Source organism: Paramormyrops kingsleyae, unplaced genomic scaffold, assembly GCF_048594095.1.
Source record: "Paramormyrops kingsleyae isolate MSU_618 unplaced genomic scaffold, PKINGS_0.4 ups256, whole genome shotgun sequence".
NCBI lineage: Eukaryota > Metazoa > Chordata > Actinopteri > Osteoglossiformes > Mormyridae > Paramormyrops > Paramormyrops kingsleyae.
The window spans coordinates 6823-19823 of record NW_027326194.1 but is presented as its reverse complement, the minus strand read 5'-3'; the positions used below and the strand labels follow the sequence as shown (position 1 = coordinate 19823).

General features: G+C 40.9%; 1 protein-coding gene and 1 long non-coding RNA gene across 4 annotated transcripts in view; one reads left to right on the top strand and one right to left on the bottom strand.

The window, feature by feature from the left end:
• Positions 1 to 12641, top strand: part of LOC140587464 (uncharacterized) — a 31158-nt gene extending 18517 nt beyond the window's left edge. For all 3 annotated transcript variants that reach the window (XR_011989140.1, XR_011989141.1, XR_011989139.1), the window contains 2 exons: positions 2533 to 2898; positions 10947 to 12641. This is a non-coding gene — a long non-coding RNA (uncharacterized lncRNA). The remainder of the gene's footprint in view (positions 1 to 2532; positions 2899 to 10946) is intronic.
• LOC140587463 (uncharacterized) lies at positions 4281 to 6898 on the bottom strand. The gene is made up of 2 exons (XM_072708725.1): positions 5387 to 6898; positions 4281 to 5287 (listed from the first exon to the last, which is right to left on the bottom strand). Exons 1-2 carry the CDS (start codon positions 6157 to 6159, stop codon positions 4822 to 4824), a joined length of 1239 nt encoding a protein of 412 aa, XP_072564826.1. The 5' UTR covers positions 6160 to 6898; the 3' UTR covers positions 4281 to 4821.
• Positions 12642 to 13001: the final 360 nt, after the last annotated feature.

Here is a 13001-nt window from a genome sequence, read left to right as displayed (position 1 = left end):
AATTGAAAACGACATTGACATAGTAAATGAGTTCAATGATAGTTTTGCACGGGTATTCACTGTCGAGGACACTAGTAACTTACCAGTTCTTATTACTAATTCAACATCGTCTATAACTAATATATATATAACTGAAGCTGATGTTTTGCAAAGCCTAGCTAAGCTCAAAATAAATAAATCACAGGGCCCTGATGGCATCTTACCTATAGTGTTAAAAGAGATGAGGGATATTATTTGCCGACCCTTAACATTACTGTTTCAAAAATCCTTATCTGAAGGTGTGGTACCTTCTGATTGGAAGCATGCCAACATAACGCCCATTTTCAAAAAAGGGGATAGAAGTAATTTGTCAAACTATAGGCCAATCAGTCTAACTTGTATAACTGGTAAAGTTATGGAGGCTATAATCAAAGAGAAAATGGTAGATTACCTGGACTCAAATAACATTTTGAGGGATAGCCAGCATGGATTTAGGAGAGGTAGATCCTGTTTAACAAATCTGTTGGAGTTTTTTGAGGAAGCTACTCAGGAAGTTGATGATAAGAAGGCCTATGATGTCATCTATTTAGATTTCCAAAAGGCTTTTGATGTTGTTCCCCACAAGAGGCTCTCACTTAAACTCAAAGCGACAGGTATTTTAGGAACTGTAGCGACTTGGATTGATAACTGGTTAACGAATAGGAAGCAGCGAGTAGTTATAAGAGGCTCGATGTCACAGTGGGCCTGCGTTCATAGTGGGGTACCGCAGGGTTCAATTTTAGGACCACTTTTGTTCCTAATTTACATAAATGATATAGACACCAATATATACAGTAAACTGGTGAAATTTGCAGATGACACCAAGGTGGGTGGTGTAGCAGATACTGAACTAGCGGCTCAGCAGCTACAGCGGGATCTTAATTTAATTAGTGACTGGGCTGACACCTGGCAGATGAAATTTAACATAGACAAATGTAAGGTACTCCATGTAGGGAGCAGAAATATAAAGTACAGGTATTTTATGGGACCTACTGAAATAAAGGTAGCTGATTATGAGAAAGACCTTGGTGTGTATGTTGATGCTTCCATGTCTCATTCTCGCCAGTGTGGGGAAGCAATAAAAAAGGCCAATAGGATGTTGGGGTACATCTCCAGGTGTGTGGAGTTTAAGTCAAGGGAGGTAATGCTAAGATTATACAATTCCTTGGTGAGACCTCACCTAGAATATTGTGTACAGGTTTGGTCACCATATCTTAAAAAGGACATAGCGGCCTTAGAAAAGGTGCAGCGTAGGGCCACAAGAATGATTCCTGGTCTTAGAGGAATGTCATACGAGGAAAGGTTATTTGAGCTAAATCTGTTCAGCCTCAAGCAAAGGAGACTGAGGGGGGACATGATCCAGGTCTATAAGATTCTAACAGGTTTGGATGCTGTTCAACCGAATAGTTACTTCAGCATTAGTTCAAATACAAGAACTCGTGGCCATAGGTGGAAATTAGCGGGAGAACATTTCAAACTGGATTTAAGGAAGCACTTCTTTACACAGCGTGTAGTCAGAGTATGGAATAGTCTTCCTGATAACGTAGTGCAAGCTGAATCCTTGGGTTCCTTTAAATCAGGGCTAGATAAGATTTTAACAACTCTGAGCTATTAGTTAAGTTCTCCCCAAGCGAGCTCGATGGGCCGAATGGCCTCCTCTCGTTTGTATAGTTCTTATGTTCTTATGTTCTTAAACAGAACTGGGAGATAATCTGAGCTCCAGGCCACTGACGATAATGCACACATGAGTGCCAAGATGTTCCAATTAATTAATTTTGACAACCCATGCTGTCAGTCTTAAGCTGGTCAAGATTATTTCCTCAGGAATATCAAATGCAGTGAGGCCCTGTTTGGGAATTTGATTGAAAACTGCTTTGTGCAAAGAAAGAAGCTGGCTTCTTCATATGTTGAGCCTCAAGTGTGTAAGTGGAATATGTGTGAATGAACAGACAAGTGATTTGTTCATTATGGCTGTTTATGCCAGTTCTGTTTGGGGGCTTTGCTAAGACTTCACATGTGAAGCAAAATGGCAACATGTCAAATAAAAGTCTAATTGAATTAATTTCACAGTGTCAAACCTTTACAAGCTTAAAGTCCCCAATTGGAAAATCTCTGCCTTTTTTGTAGAATTTACAGTAAATACACTCCATTCTTAGAATGAAGGTTTATCTGTCACTTGGTTATACAGATGGAGTATGATATAGTTTTCTGTTTGGCATCCATTTAATGAAGAGAAAGATATTTTTTTTTTCATCATTCTGCTGAAACATTACAGGCCTATTCAAGTATCTCATATTTGTAGCACATGCATTAAAACGTGTTTTCATACATGTACTATATGCTTGGCTTTGTTTTTATTAAGTGTAGCAATTCAGTCTTTCAGATGATGATGCATTATTAAATTAATTAAAGGATTTCATTGACTTAAAAAATGTCAATCATATCAAAAAAGTGGGCATTTATGTTTACATTGACCAGCCATAACATTAAAAGCATCTGCTTAATATGGTGTAGGTCCCCACATGCCGGCGAAAAAACAGCTCTGATCCATTGAGCATGGACTCCAGAAGACCTCTAAACGTGTCCTGTGGTATCTGGCACCAAGATGTTAGCAGCAGATCCTTAAGTCCTGTAAGTTGTGAGGTGGGGCCTCCATGGATCGGAAATGTTTATTCAGGACATCACACAGATGCTCGATTGGATTGTTGATGTGGAGAATTTGGAGGCCAAGTCAACACCTTGACCGTTTTTTTGTTCCTCAAACCATTCCTGAACAATTTCTGCAGTGTGGCAGGGTGCATTATCCTGCTGAAAGTGACCACTGCCATCGGGGAATACCATTGCCATGACGGGGTGTACTTGGTCTGCAACAATGTTTAGGTAGGTGGTTCATGTCAAAGTAACACCCACATGAATGCCATGACCCAAGGTTTCCCAGCAGAACATCCCCCAGAGCATCACACTGCCGCTGCTGGCTTGCCTTCTTCCCACATCGGCAGTGAACAGGGGTCAGCATGGGTGCTCTGACTGGTCTGTGGATGTGCAGCCCCATAAGCCGCCATGCACTGTCTCTGCTGACACCTTTCTATCATACAGATCCAGCCACTTAAAATTTCCCCTCCAGTCTGGCTGGCAGCCAAATCCCAGCCAAGTTCCTTCCAATTACCATCCGAAAGGTAGAGCCCCCCTTCTTCTAGGGGTGGGCCTATATTTGACTATAAACCCGCCCATTCATTCACTTGCAGGGTGATACCATTAGATGGCGCTGTCTTTACAAAAACTTTACTTTTCTTTTTACAGGGTTAAATGATTGAATGGTCTTTGCTATGAATTAAAAAAGCTCATTTTTGTTTTAATTTATTTTATTTACTTATTTTATTTTAATATGCTTTATTGGTTTGTTTATTGTCTATTCTTATTTATCCTTTGTACAGCACTTTGGTCCTACAGTATATTGATTTGTTTTAAAGTGCTTTATTTTAAGCATAGTCCACAAATTTTCAATAGGGTTCAGTTTGTTGGCTTTGGGAAGGCTGTTCTGATGTGTGTTGTGATCATTGTCCCTGTATCAACTGTCCAGCCATTGATTGTTGATACTGTAACTGTTGATTGATTAAAGAATTTGTAGGTCATAGGTCTCACCTGCTGCAGCAATCAGAATCAGAATCAGCTTTTATTCGCCAAGTGTGCTGGGGCACACAAGGAATTAGTTTCCCACAGTTTGATACTCTCTCATACACAAACAATAAGTTAGAGCTGGGCGATAAATCAATTTAATTGATTAATTCGAATTTACAGTTCAGGACGATATGTTTTCATGAAATCGATTTTATTACTTTTTTTACACACAAGCGCCAAATGCGGAACTAATGCGATGCACCATTCCTCACGGGTAAATTAACACTGTAGCAGATTCACTAACAACATGGCAATGACAGGGGAAAAGATGGCACGTGCCCAAAGAAAGGTGTTGCTACTTCTGTAATTTGTAATTGTAATTGTAATATAATATGTCAAACCCAATGGCATAAAGTATTTACTTAATACTAAGCTGACATGATAAAATTATGTGTTTTTTTTCTATTGTTATTACAATATTACTTATTACTTTTATTTATAAGTTTGAGGGTGTATTGTGTTGTTGCCAGTTTTAAAATAAGCTATAGAGAAACCTTTCTAAAAGTGTTCACAATAATAACTGACACTTTATTGATCCCCGTGGGGAAATTGTGTTTATGCCTCCCTCAACTTGATCTTTGAAGAATAAGTTGTCTGTGAAGGCCACCTGTTGGGGCCTTGCTCAAGGAGCTGCAGACATACTGAGGCTGGGCTTGAACCAGTGACCTTCTGATTACAAGCACACAGCTTAGCCCACTGAGCCACACACTGCTCCTAAAGGTGTGGTCTAAAGTAAAAAAAGCTAAATAAAGTAGTTTGATTTTGAGTAGGGGAGGGGAGAATCGATTAAAATCGGAAATCAGATTTTTTGTGAAAAGATCTGAGATTTTATTTTTAGGCCATATCACCCAGCTCTACAATAAGTGACACTATAAAAACAAAATACCGTATACAAGAAATACTGTACAAATACAGTACAATACAATACAAATACAATACAAATGTGAAAAATTATAAATATTATAAATATACACAGGTGAGTAACACTGTGCAATTTTAAGGTGCGAGGTAGAGTGTAAACAGTTTTTGTAAACAGATCTGTAGCGCCTGCCAGAGGGGGGTAGCTGGAGAAGATTGTGTCCAGGATGTGACGGATCTGAAATGATTTTAACTGCTCGTTAAAATCTATGCTCGTTTAGCCGAACTAAAGTCCACAAATCGGATCCTGGCATAAGTTCCTGGACGGACCAGATGTTGCAGGATATAATGCAGCCCCATATTCACTGCATCATCCACCGACCTGTTTGCCCGATAGGCAAACTGCAGGGGGTACAGCTGGTGTCCTGTAATGTCCTTTAGATGGGCTAAAACCAGGCGTTCAAAGGATTTCATGACCACAGACGTCAAGGCGACAGGTCTGTAGTCATTCAGTCCTGTAATGGTGGGTTTTTTGGGGACCGTGATAATGGTGGAGCGTTTGAAGCACGAGGGAACTACACACAGCTCCAGGAATCTATTGAAGATGCGGGTGAAGATGGGAGCCAGCTGATAAGCACAGGTTTTGAGGCAGGAGGGGGATACACCGTCTGGTCCCGGGGCCTTCTTGGTTTTCTGTTTCTGGAACAGCCGGCTCACTTCCGCTTTGTGTATTCTGAGTTCCAGGGGGGAGGATAGGGGGGTACGAGGTGTGATGGGGGTTATTGTCTCTGGAGTGGGGTGGATGGGGGGTGTGAATCTGTTTATCTCAAACCTGCAGTAGAAGTTGTTCAGCTCATCTGCCAGGTCTTTGTTTGCTTCAGCGGGGGGTAGGGGTCGTCTGTTGCTGGTGATATCTCGCAGGCCTCTCCACACTGATGCAGGGTCATTGGCTGAGAACCGTTCTTTCAGCTTCTCAGAGTAGCTTCTTTTTGCCACTTTGATCTCACTGGTCAGCGTGTTCCTGGCCTGCCTGTACAGGGCCCTGTCACCACTTCTGTAGGCATCCTCCTTAGCCTGGTGAAGATGTTGCAGTTTGGGAGTGAACCATGGTTTATTGTTGTTGTATGTGCAGAAGGTCTTGGTCGGGACACACACATCTTCACAAAAACTGATGTATGATGTCACAGTGTCTGTCAGCTCATCCAGATTATCAGATGCAGCTTCAAAGACAGTCCAATTAGTGCAGTCAAAACAGTCCTGCAGTTTCTGCTTTGCTGCATTGGTCCACTTCTTCACAGTTTTGACTACAGGCTTGGCACGTTTAAGCTGTTGCCTGTAAATTGGAATAAGATGGACCATACAGTGACCAGAATGTCCTAAAGCTGCCCGGGGGACAGAGCGATAGGCATCTTTTAAAATGGTGTAACAGTGGTCCAGTGTGATGTTGTCCCTGGTGGGGCAGTCGATATGCTGTCTGTATTTAGGAAGTTCCTGGTGTAGATTCACTCTGTTAAAATCACCAAGGACAATAAAAGGGAATAGGGATATTTTCTTTCCAGGGGGGGTGATCTGGTCAGCCAGCATGCATTTACATCTGAAGCTCATTTACATCTGAATGTTGGTGGTGCTGATAGACTGTGAGAATTGTATGCTTTGAACTCTCCAGTGCTTTTTTAATACCATTCAGTGACTGATGTTGGGAAGACAATGGATATTTACTGTACACCTCCATGTCTCCTGGATTACTGACCCCAAGTCATTTCTGCTACATGGCTTTACACTGTACAATATTTATATTTACATTTAAAGCATTTAGCAGACTTATCCAAAGCAACGTACAAGGTATCAAGGTACAATAAGCTGGGTTTAGAGGAGCTTACAGTTTTGATGGCGAGTCCGGCTCTGTGATGGAGGGATGTTAAAGTGTTTTCTGTCTTGTGATTTCTTCTATTTCTATTTAGCCGTTTAGATGGTGGACCAGACTTCACGAAATAGCACTCTAATGTGACTAGTCTTTTTCTGCGTATTGAAACTTTTCAGAAATGCAAGACTTTGCCAGTGCTTTTGTTCACCACCCGAGCGTATAGTCGTGAACAGATGTGAAATTTTGGCCAACTTTTTCATTGAAATTCGATTTGTATGTGTTCAGAAAAATTTGTGATCAGAGGCTTTAAAAGTGTTTATCCAAATAGGGACCTCAAAAAATGTCCCCAAAAGTAGGAAAATTTCAGGTTTTACTACACTTTGGGGGCAATTTGGTCCTCAAATGTGATCTATGCAAACCCACACACAAACACACACATACTACCAGTCAAAAGAGATGTTAATGACTTTCACACATTCAGTTGACCCCCCACCCCCAGCCCCCAGCCCCCAGCCCCCAGCCCCACCACTTTTCTTGTGCTTGTGGGCAGTTCCTTGCTCAGGGTATTTGCTATGGTGAACTTTCATGCAAAAAACATTTGCACTTTCAGGGTCCCTGTGTGGCTCAGTGGGCTAAGCCTGTGTGCTTGTGTTCCCCAGGTCACTGGTTCAAACCCAGCCTCAGCATGTCAGTCATGACTATACAGTGTATAAATGTTTTTGGTAGACGATCATACTTTTTTTCCACTATAGTCTTCTGGTTTCTAATTTACATGCCAACAACAGTTTTGACTGGTAGTGTGTAATGACTGTTTAGTAGTGTTTATTTAACCGACTGGCTTGATAGTCAGAATATGGAATAGTCTTCCTGATAACATAGTGCAAGCTGAATCCTTGAGTTCCTTTAAATCAGAGCTAGATAAGATTTTAACAACTCTGAGCTATTAGTTAAGTTCTCCCTAAGCGAGCTTGATGGGCCGAATGGCCTCCTCTCGTTTGTATAGTTCTTATGTTCTTATGATCTGAAAGCAGTGTTTCTTAGGTTAAAAAAATAACCTCACCTTGACCGCTTCAAACATCTGTCTCATCTGTCTCATTGTTTCATTGTGGCCAAGCAGAGAAGTTAATGACACATTCACACATCACCCCCCCCCCCCCGTGGATATGCAGCCACCAGCAGCCTATCCGGCTGTTAGCCAGACAGAAAGAAAGAACACACCTTTATTCTCCACAGTCAACCTTATTACTTTGTTTAGACCTGTAATTAGTCTGTCACACACATCTTGGGTCACTCTCTTCTCCCAAAATAACTCTTGGACATGCTGCTGCTTTGTACCTGGCTTGGCCTCCTTGCGCATGAAATCTTTCATCTTGTGCCAAACAAGCTTAATGGGCTTCAAATCTGATTAATTTTCATATACCTCTCATTGCTTGACAATATCAGTCTTAATACTTTGTTTAGGCCTGTAATTATTGTATTGGACATATCTTGGGACCGCCTCATCTCCAAAGAGGGAAGTAAAATAAAATTGTAATTTCATCAATAAACTGACTAAAAACACATTTTGACAGTTTTAGGCCATCTTTGCCTCACAACAGAAACTATTTCTAAATTTCACAGGCCATTTATTGCAGTGTAGTAAGTTTATTAATGAAATTGGAATTTTGTTTAAATATAGGGAAATTGTACTTGCTTAGATTTTCATTTTTTGCAGTGGAGTTACAATACCTGATTCAGGTATCTTACCTGATTTCAGGTAAGTCACTTCAGATTACTGCTCTCCCTGGTGGATGGATAGATCATTGCAAGTACTTTACACACAGAGAGTTGAGGGGTGGATCATGCCGGCCCCCTTTTTCATTACATCATCGTGGGGGATCTCATTACAGTCAAGGACCAGCCAAGAGCCAGTCAAGGTCCTGTCAAGGACCTGTCATGGAAAGTGGGGAAATTTTAAGCGGCTGGATCTGTAGGTAGCATTAACTTTTTCAGCTATTTGTGCTACAGTAGTTCAGCTGTGGGATCAGATCCACTGTGGGAAAAGAATGCATTTGTGCTGTTATGATAAAAAATTACCATCACATTTAACGCATTATAGTGGCTTCACCTACCTACGTACCAGTTATGTCAATCCTGGTTCATAACACATCGCTAGCTATCATGCTTCTCATATATCTTCTGCATGGCATTTTTTTTACTATGTTCTGCAACTTGCTCAGCCCATTTATTTCTCTTAAACCGATAATTATAGTTGCCTGCTTACTTACTTATAGTAATTTTATGTTGTTGCCATTTATTTATTTGAGGCATATACAAAGTCAAACCTGCTGATTGTCTGCCAGGGAAAATCCTTTTATCGTCTTTTGTGATGTTGCACTTGAACAACTATTTTACCACTAGCAAGCTGCTACCTTTTTTGTTTGATAATGTGTTAATCTGACCAGCAATAAATTGAATTCCTGGAGTTGAGCATAGTTGCAGTGTTTTTTCAGCAAATTATAATGTGATTGAATATGTCATTAATCATAGACTCATAGAATCATAGATTTATCATTATCATTATTTATTAGGGGGACTGGAGGCAGGCATAATTCAAGGCGTTTTCCTGGAGAATTGAGAAAATCTTTATTCCAGCAGAGGAAGATCATAGGTGTTTTTTGTGGACCCAAATTTTTGGCTATGTTTCAGCTAAGCTACCAGTTTCCCAAGTACCTTTGACAAAGCTCTACCCCCATGTAGATCAGTGAGTTTTTATATCTCATGTTATACCAAATGTTTATTAGCCCCAGAAATGGCTCAGGAGCTCAGGATGAGTGGCGACGCCTCCTGGGCAAGGCTTAGGGGGTACCGGGTCAGGCGAGGCAGCAGCCACAGGCTAGAGACGGTGGGCGGAGCTGCGACTAGCTGCAGGGAACCAGCGGGCTGGCCTGCGGAGAGGTAGTGGGCTTAGCAGCTTCACGCGGCGGAGAGGCAGCAAGCTGAGCAGTCTCATGCTCGACTATCTTTAGCACATCAGCCAGTAAGCGCTGAACTTTCTCCACCTCCTGGGGATCTACATCCATGTTTAGTCTATCTAACACCTTCCCTGTATCCTGGAAGAGAGCCTCGGCCTTGGGGATCCTCCAAACTGTGGGGTTACTCCTGGTAGGTATCCAGGAGGGAGAATACATCCTCCACCTGAAGGCGAATAAAGGTAATTCACGTGACATGTGGCATGGTTGTTAGTGTCAGACAGGCTGATATGAGTGTTTCAAAAACTGCTGATCAACAGAGAAGAATGGCCAGACTGGTTCAAGCTGATAGAAAGGCAATGCTCTCTAAAACACCTTGAACCTAGAAGCAGATGGACTACAGCAGCTGAAGATCAGACTGGGTAGCATTCCTGTCAGCTAAGAACAGGGAACTGAGGCTACAGTGGGCACAGGCTCACCAAAATTGGACAATGGACGATTGGAAAAACATTGTCTGATCAGATGAGTCTTCTGCTGCAACATTCAGATGGTAGGGTCAGAGTTTGGTCTGAACAACAGGAAAGCATGGATCCATCCTGCCTTGTATCAACAATTCAGACTGGTGGTGGAGGTGTAATGGTGTGGGGGATATTTTATAGTACACTGTACTCATATGACCTCCACATTCACCAGATCTCAATCCAACAGAGCACCTACGTCATGTGATGGAACGGAATACACATCATGAATGTGCAGCTGACAAATCTGCATCAACTGCTCTGAGTCTCTGAGAAATGTTTTGAGCACCTTGTTGAATCTCTGCCACAAAGAATTATGGCAGTTCTGAAGGTGAAAGGGAGTCCAAATTGGTACTAGCAAGGTATACCTAATAAAATGGCCAGTGAGTGTACATTCTTTTTCTAAAATGCTATGAAAATGTCCAGACAGGAAAATAAAGTATTTCTTCCAAAATGCACATCAATTATTGCTGTCAGACTTGAGTCCTACTCTGGTCTGTCTGGACCTTCCCTGAGTGGTTTTCAGAATCAGAATCAGAACTCACTTCATTGCCAGTATGTATAAACATACCAAAAATGTTTGTGGCCCAGTGCAAATGATAATATTACAATATTACAGAAGAAACACTCAGAGAGGGTAAAGGTCATTCCTGAAGTCCTGGTAAAATACACAAAGTGAGTACAAAAGCGGGACTACCTAGAATCACAGCTCCCTCCTCGAGAGTCAGGAACTTTTATGCTTTTACACTTTTTTTGGTGTAACCCGCGGCTGTCTTGGGAAAGTGAGTCATGTGATGAGTTGCCTAAAAATGATCTGAAATTTGTCTAACTTGGTTTCTGTGAAGTGTATTATTTGTTTTCACACCTGCTTAAAAGGCTTTTTGTGTGTATTTGTGTTGTGTTGACTGCTCTCCCGCTAAATCCTCAATAAGTGTTGGATCTTTTAATTACACCCTGTACTGTAGCTGCCCACATCAGATTCAAAACACTGATGCTTGCCTACAAAGCCAAAAATCGATTAGCATCCTCCCACTTAAAATAACTTATCTCACCCCCCAGTACACCATGCTCTCTCCGATCCTCCAGCCCCGCTCAACTGGTTCCACCATCTCTCAAGGCACAAAGAAGACATGCATCTAGACTCTTCTCTGTTTTGGCACCTACAGTATGTGGTGGAATGAACTTCCCCTAGATGTCTGAACAGCTGAGTCATTGAGTGCCATCAAATGACGACTGAATACCTACTTCCTTTGGAAGTACTTGGATTAGCACTTCTAGGATTATACTTTGATTATTAAAAAATGTATTTGCCAACAGAGTTTCTTTTTGAGTGATAGTATTCTTAGCTGGGTTCTATTGAACCAGTATGAAGAGAAAAAAATGAAAGTTGCAGAGTTGCCAAATATCAGGCGTTAGACGTGACACTCGTGCTTTCAGAATCACATACTCATGCAAGAAATCTTACAGCAAATCTATATATTCCATTATAAACCTAAAATAAGCTATATCAAAAAGCATTGGGGTAGTTTGTAAAACCTACAGCCTACTTGCAGAGTAATAAAGCTGTTACCTACATGTAATAGTGTGTGCAGTGCAGATTTCTCTCAAAGTGAAAATCTCACTCCAGCCAGCTGACCAGAGTTGCCAACCCTGAAGTTACAGTATGCTGCTTAGAAGGTATAACTTGGATAAGAAACTATTTTTGGTCAGCTTTGAACTTAGATGTAGACTTTTGTTTGGCTAAATCCGCATGAACGCAATGTAATTGCTTCAGGTTTCACATTTGGCCTATGCAGGGGAGGCCCAGTCACCCCCCTGCTCTACAGTAAATTGTAAAATGTTGCAGCGAGAACTGTAAACAGGATTTTAAAATATGGCCATATTACAACCATACTCTCATCTTTCTGCAGGCTTCCTGTAAGGCGCAGAGCAGACCTCATTATTACTTATAAGGCATTGAGAAGCCTAGCCCCTGTTTCTCTAAGCAAGCTGATGAATGTGCGCAATCTGGAACATGCTCTAATATCGCACGATTCAAAACAATTTGTATAAAAAGCTGTTTGTGGTAAAGCCATGAGATTTAGGGCCCCTACCATTTGTAAATCTCGGTGAGCTATTTTTTGGGTTGACCTCTTGGTCTCAGTGTTGTGGTCTAAACTTAAATACATTAAATATAGCTGCTGGTGTATGTTCCGGCATGAATATCTGTCATAGGTCATTGTCAGTACTAATCCTTTAAATATGTCATTCCATTTCCCCAAGCCTGGATACCACTGTTCTAGGGCGACACAGTGAGCAAGAACAGCAGAATCTGAGGATCTACAGTCTGAGTCTAAATGCCCTCCACAACATTTGTACTGACAGATATTTGCTTTTCTACTGAAAGTACTTCTGGAGCTTTTGTTTTCCTTAACTACTTCTCTCTTCAGATTCTGACACTTATTATTGTTTAACATTTATTGCTATTATGTCTGTTTTCATGTTGCTACATATTTGTTAAATGTTTTTGCTTTTTGGCAAATCTGTATCATAACTGTATGAAATCATTTGAACTGGTAAAGTGCTCCAAGGTTAAAAATTAGAAGCCTGTCTGCAATGAATTTGCCTGTTACTTTATTTGGTAACACTTCACTCGATGGGGGCACAGATAGTAGTAACTCAATTACTATATGAAGTACAAATCATGAAAAATATAGTAGTTACATGAGATTAAAGATGTGTCGTGATTCATTAATAAAGGACATGAGATCAGTATTTCGCTTGTTCATGACTTGTTCCTTGTGTCATTCTCAAAACTTTTGGCCATGACTGTAGTAACAAATATAGTAATTGTTTGGGATAAAAGTTGCATTATAATTCATTAATGATGAACAAACATGGGATCAGTATATAACTTGTGTTATTCATGACTTGTTTCTTCAGTAGTTTGCGTAGATTACTGTATCAACAGATATAGTACATATAGTGCTTGCTTGAGATAAAACATCATCATGATGAACAAACATGAGATCAGTATGTAATTAAGACTTAGTTTGTGGTTAATAATACATATGTGATACGTGTGCACACGTAGGCCTAGGTGTTTTTTTCTGTTTCCTATCTGTTACCTGCTAG